Below are 6,000 nucleotides of genomic sequence, written 5' to 3' on the forward strand. Positions count from 1 at the left end.
CGGCTTGTCTCTGTCCACCCCTGCCTGCATCTGCCAGGGCACTCCTGCAAGATGGCTTGGATGACTCCAGTGCTCAGCCCACGGCACCTGCCGCCTCCCCTCCCACCCAGAGTCCAGCCCCCGCCAGCCCCCCACCGTGCCCATTGTAGTGGTGACCAGGAACAGTGTGCTTTCTTCCTCCTTCTGACTCGCGTGTGCTGCTCCCAGCCTTCCTATTCCTTCTGACTCGCGTGTGCTTGTCCCTCCTCCTTCTGACTCGTGTGTGCTTGTCCCTGCTCCTTCTGACTCACGTGCTGCTCACACCTTTCATCCTCCTTCTGACTCTCACGTACCGCTTTCTCCTCCTTCTGACTCTCGTGTGCTGCTCCTGGCTTCCTTCCTCCTTCTGACACTCGCATGCTGTTCTGAGCCTTCCTCCTCCTTCTGACTCTTACAAGCTGTTCTGAGCCTTCCTCCTCCTCCTGACTCTCGTGTGCTGGTCCCTCCTCCTTCTGACTCTTGCGTGCTAGTCCCCCCTCCTTCTGACTCTCATGTGCTCCCAGCTTTGCCTCTTCCTTCTGAGTCTCGCGTGCTGCTCCTGGCTTCCCTCCTCCTTCTGACTCTCGTGCTGCTCCTGGCTTCCTTCCTCCTTCTGACACTCGCATGCTGCTCCTGGCTTTCCCTCCTCCTCCTGACTCTCATGTGCTGCTCCCAGCCTTCCCTCCTCCTTCTGACTCTCGCAAGCTGTTCTGAGCCTTCCTCCTCCTCCTGACTCTCGTGTGCTGGTCCCTCCTCCTTCGGACTGTTGCACGCTGGTCCCCTCTCCTTCTGATTCTTCATGTGCTCCCAGCTTTGCCTCTTCCTTCTGACTCTCGCGTGCTGCTCCCGGCTTCCCTCCTCTTTCTGACTCTCAGAGGCTGCTCTCAGACAACAGTGTGAAGGGTCCCTGGACACACATTTGTTGCCTGCCATATCCACGGAGCCCAGCACACAGCGGGCCTGCAGGAGGTGTTTGTTGAATGAATCCGCATCAGTCAGTGTGATGAAGGGTTGACCATATCTCTGGGCCAGTTTATCTACTAACATAAGAGCTGTTTCTAAGGCCAAAATGACACACATAAATCACCCTTGGGGATTTTGGAGGACTTTTGTGGTCCACCAACAACTCCAAGATTTTTTTTTTTTTAAGTGTATTTATTTTGAGACAGAGAGTGCAAGCTCGGGAGGGCTAGAGAGAGAGATAACCTCAGGCAGGCCCTGCCTGCCAGCACAGAGCCCGACACGGGGCTCGAACCTACTACGCCGTGAGACCGTGACCTGGGCCAAAATCAAGATCCAGACGCTCAACCGACTGAGCCACCCAGGCTCCCCTCCAAGATTATTTTTAAGTTCTGTTTGTCTACACTGGGACCATTGTATGCTGACCCAGCAACATCCGATGGATTTAAATGCTGTAACGACTTTCTATTTAAAACTTTGTTTTTTTTAGAGTGGTTTTAGGGTCACAGCTAAATTGAGAGGAAGGTACAGAACTCTCCCACTTACCAGCTGCCCCCCACACGCATCACCCTCCCCACTGGCGGTGCACCTGTCCCTACGGCTGTTGACCCACACTGACAGGCCAGCACCATCCAGAGACCAGGTTCCGTGAGGCTCTCTCTAGGCGGCCGCGCACGGACGTGTGACCTGGGCCCACCATTCCAGAGCCACACAGAATAGTCCCAGTGCCGTGTGTGCTCTGCCTGAAGCCTCCCACCCCGACAGCCACTGGTCTGTTACCGTCTCCATAGTTGGGCCTTTTCCAGAGTGTCACAGAGTCAGAGTGCTACAGTGTGAAGCCTTCCCAGACCGGCTCGTTCACTTGCTAACGCGTTTACGGTGCTTCCGCGTCTTTTCGTGGCTTCACAGCTCACTTCTTCTCAGCACTGAATAATCCACCGTCTAGACAGACCCCCGTTATTCACCCGTCCGGCTGCTGAAGGACAGTTACGGACAAAGCTGCTGTAAATATACGTGTGCACATAAGGCTTCAGCTCCTTCGGGTAGATAGCAAGTGGCACGATTGCGGGGTCGCGTGGTGAGAACGTTACTAGTCCTGTCACGAGTCTCACCAACCTGTCTTGCAAGGCGGCTTCCCCGTCCCGCGTTGCCGCCGGCAGGGCCTGGGGTTCCTGCTGCTCCACCTCCTCGCCAGCGTCCGCCGTGACGTGTTGTGGGCCGTGGCCCTTGCGACAGGCGCGTGGTGGCGTCCCCTTGCTGTTTTGTTCCACGTTTCCCGGAGGACACGCAACGTGGAGCCTCGTGTCCGGTGCCTGTCTGTGCTCTGTGTCTTTCCCCTGCTGGGGTGTCGTTAGGTCTTCGGCTCGTTTCTTGCTTGGATTGTTCTCACGTTGGTGAGCGTTTGGAGTTCTTCGTGCATCTGGATAACAGTCCTTTATCAGATGTGCCTTCTGTGAACTGTCTCCCGGCCCGAGGCTTTGCCTTCTCAGTCTCTCGACGCTGCCTTTTGTGGAGCACGAGTGTTGAAGGTAATGACGTCCAGCCCATCAGTTACTTCTTCCGTGGGTCTTACCTTCGGTGTTGTGTCCAAAAGTCATCGCCACACCCAGGGTCCCCTAGGTTCTCTTCTGCGTTCTCTTCCAGGAGTCCTGTACTTTTTCATTCTTTGCCCAGTTTCACGTTTAGGTCTGTGATCTGTCTTGAGTTAGCTTTTGTGAAGGACGTAAAGTCTGTGTCTAGATTCTTTTTTCCCCCGGCACGTGCACGCCCACTCGTCCCGGTTCCGTTTATTGGAACGGAGCCTCTGTGCCCTGTTGGGTGACCAGGTCTGCGTCTGGGTCTCTGTCCTGGCCCATCGATCTATCTGTTCCTTCAACAGGACCACACTGTCTTCGCTACTCTGGCTTTATAGAAACTCTTAAAGTCAGAATGTGTCAGTTCTCCAACTTCGTTCTCCTTCAGTGTTGCGTTGGCTCTTCTGGGACTTTACATTCACTTAATCAGTATCTGAAAAATGACCTGCTGGCATTTTTATTGTGATTGCCTTAAATCTATAGATCAAGTTGGGGAGAACTGACATCTTGACAATATTGAGCTTTCCTACCCTTGAACATGAAATTCACATAATGGCTGTCCCATTTATTTTATTTTGTTCTTTTTTCTTTCGTTTATATACTACCTTTGGTTTAGTTTTTACTTCTTTTTCTTATTGTACTCAGTAGGACTTCCGGTACAATGTTGAAAAGGAGTGGCAATTTGGGATCTTCGTGGAAAAGCTTTGAGTTTCTCGCCATTAAGTATGACTTTAGCTCTGAGGTTTTTTATAGATTTTCTTTATTGTGTTGAGGAGGTGCCCCTCTATTCCTAGTTTGCTGAGAATTTTTACCATGAATGGGTACCGGCGTTTGTCAAAATGCTATTTATGTGACCATATGATTTTCTTTTTCAGCCTATTGATGCTATGGATTACATTAATTGATTTTGGAATATTGAACCATCTTGCATTTGGGCTTCATGCATCATTCTTTTTAAACACTATTGGATTCGATTTGCTACTATTTTGTTGAGGATTTTTGCATCTGTGTCCATGAGAGGTAACCATCCGTGGCTTCCTTTTCTTGTGATGTCTTTGTCTGGTTTTGTATCCGGGTCATGCTGGCCTCGTAGAGTGACTCAGGAAGCTTCTATCCTCTGGAAGAGATGGTAGGCAGTTGGTGTAATTTCTTCCTGAAAGTTTGGTGCACCAGTGAACCCATCTGGGGCTGGTGCTTTCTGCTTGGGGAGGTTATTAATTATTGAGGGTTTCTTGGATCCATGTAGGTCTGTGGAGATTGTTTGTTCCTGTGTGAGTGTCTTTCAGGGAAGGGGTTCGTCCACCCCGTCGGGGTCACATCACATCTGCGGTCCAGGACTTGGTCAGAGGACGCCAGCTTTTGGTTCTGTTGATTTTCTTCATTGGTTTCTGCTTTTAGAATTCTTACTTCCTTTCTTCTGCTTACTTTGGATTTGCCTTTCTTTTTCTAGTTTCCTAAGGTGGTAAAGGAGAATATCGACTTGTAGATCTTTCTGCGTGCCTCACGCAGGCACTCGATGCTGTGAGTCCCCTCCAGGCACTGCTTTCGCCACATCCTACGATTTTGGGTTAAGTTGTGTTTTCATTTTCATTTAGTTCAGAAAGTCTTTCGTTTCTTTTGAGATTTCTTCTTTGACTATTGTGCTATTTAGAAACGTGTTGTTTAATCTCCACGTGTTTGGGGATTTTTCCAGCTTACGTCTCTTTCATTGATTTCTGGTTTAACTCTGTTGTGTTCTGAGAGCAGACATCGTAGGACTGGTGTTTTTTTAATTTGTTGCGGTGTTTTTCACGGCCTGGAACATGGTCTGTCCTGGTGAGTGTGCCACAAGAGCTTGAGAAGGACTTGTATTCGGATGCCGTTGGACAGAGTCGTCTGCACATATCCATCGTAGCCAGTGATGGGTGGTGCCGTTGTTAAGCCGCGTCCTCACTGGTTCTCTGCTGGCCGGGTCTGTCCATCTCTGACACAGAGTGTGGAGGTCTCTAGACACAGTGTGGATCGACCTGCCTCACGTGGTTTGGCGCTCTGCTATTAGGCACGTACGTGCACAGGCTCGTTGGTCGCGTGGAGATCTGACCCTTTGTCATTAGGTAGCGTGTGGCCGCTCAGTCCCTTTTCATAAGCAGGAATTGGTTTCGTGTTTATTTCTGGCGTGTTGATGGTGTTTTGCTGTTTTACAGAGGTCCTCAAAGCAGGCAGTGTCCTGTTCCCTGAGCTCCTGGCTAGAGAGACAGAGGCTGTCATCCACAAGCACCGCTCTCCTGCCCTCTGCCAGCAGCTGCTACAGCACCTGCAGGCCCAGCCGCCCGCCCAGTGAGCAGCAGCCAGCGCGGAGCGAGCCCCGAGCTCCCGTCCTCCCCTGGGCCGGGGCCGGGGCCGGGGCCTCTCCACCTCACAACACGGCACCTTTGTGTCAACGACCTAGGACACTCACAGGCAAGACTTTGATAGCAAGAGTATTGCAGGAAACGTGTGGTGTGCAAGATTCTCCCAAGACACTTCTCCGGCCCGGCAGTTTCTGAAGTAACATTCGCTGAGCGGCTTCTGTACTGTCCTGTCTCATTTATTACAGTCCATTGACAGATCTCCCCAAAATCTGCGGGTAATTTGAAAGTGGAACGAGATGGCACCTGCTCACCCTGGCAGCCAAAGCATCCTGTTTGTTTCAAAGCTACGTGCACCTGCTACGTTCGTGGGTCAGTATCTCTGTCTTGCGTAAATGCCCGCCTCACCGAGAAAGTTCTTGACTATTTTTCTTTCAAGCAAAAGTTATTAAAAAGAAATTTTTTTCTTTCTTTGTGTTGTGTCTACTAAAACTTAGCATCACAGTGAACAGTCTAAAAGGAATTTGAAATCTTTATCAGTTACAGTTTTCCGTGTAAAATATCCTGGAACTCGGAGTGTTAGTGGATACATTCGGTCATGATATTTTTTTCTTAGGTCATTGTGCAAACAGTGTTGAAAATACAATGTTTTATCGGATGTAATTTTGGTAGCTCTCTCATATAAGCAGCAGTAAAGTAAAATGGGGTTTTATTCTCTAGCACTTTCTACACCCAAGTGCCTAAAAAATTTTATTTTAAATGGATATTATTTCCGTAAGCCAAATATTTATGTTACCAGGGAAAAAAATACTGTGTGTATTTTCTAACAATCAAATATGAACATTTATGCTTAGGTGTTTGAAAATTTAATTAAAAATATTTATTACAGTTATTTTGTATGCCTGTGTTAGTGTGCTTTAGTAGTTAATCAACATTTTTAGAAATCGCTTATTTTTCCCTTAGATCTCATCTCCCGGTGACCCCCGCCCCGAGACCTGGGTGGCGGGCCCCAGGCTCTCCCACTGCTCGGTGCAGTGTCCTCTCTGGACACCAGGTGGCAGGAGCTCCAAACCCCATCACGAGGCCGGCCGCCAAGCTCGTGGGGCCCTCCGCGGGCGCGC

The 6,000-nt window shown here is 49.9% G+C and overlaps 1 protein-coding gene across 2 annotated transcripts in view; it reads left to right on the forward strand.

Annotated features, from left to right (window-relative positions):
• DNAAF5 (dynein axonemal assembly factor 5) overlaps positions 1-5,771 on the forward strand; it is a 48,705-nt gene extending 42,934 nt beyond the window's left edge. For both annotated transcript variants that reach the window (XM_086691828.1, XM_086691827.1), the window contains one exon: positions 4,736-5,771. In XM_086691828.1, coding sequence (XP_086547954.1) covers positions 4,736-4,872 — 137 coding nt within the window. In that variant the 3' untranslated portion in view covers positions 4,873-5,771. The remainder of the gene's footprint in view (positions 1-4,735) is intronic.
• Positions 5,772-6,000: the final 229 nt, after the last annotated feature.

The sequence above is a fragment of the Puma concolor genome, chromosome E3 (genome assembly GCF_028749965.1).
Source record: "Puma concolor isolate L17-30 chromosome E3, mPumCon1.1.hap2, whole genome shotgun sequence".
NCBI classification, from domain to species: domain Eukaryota; kingdom Metazoa; phylum Chordata; class Mammalia; order Carnivora; family Felidae; genus Puma; species Puma concolor.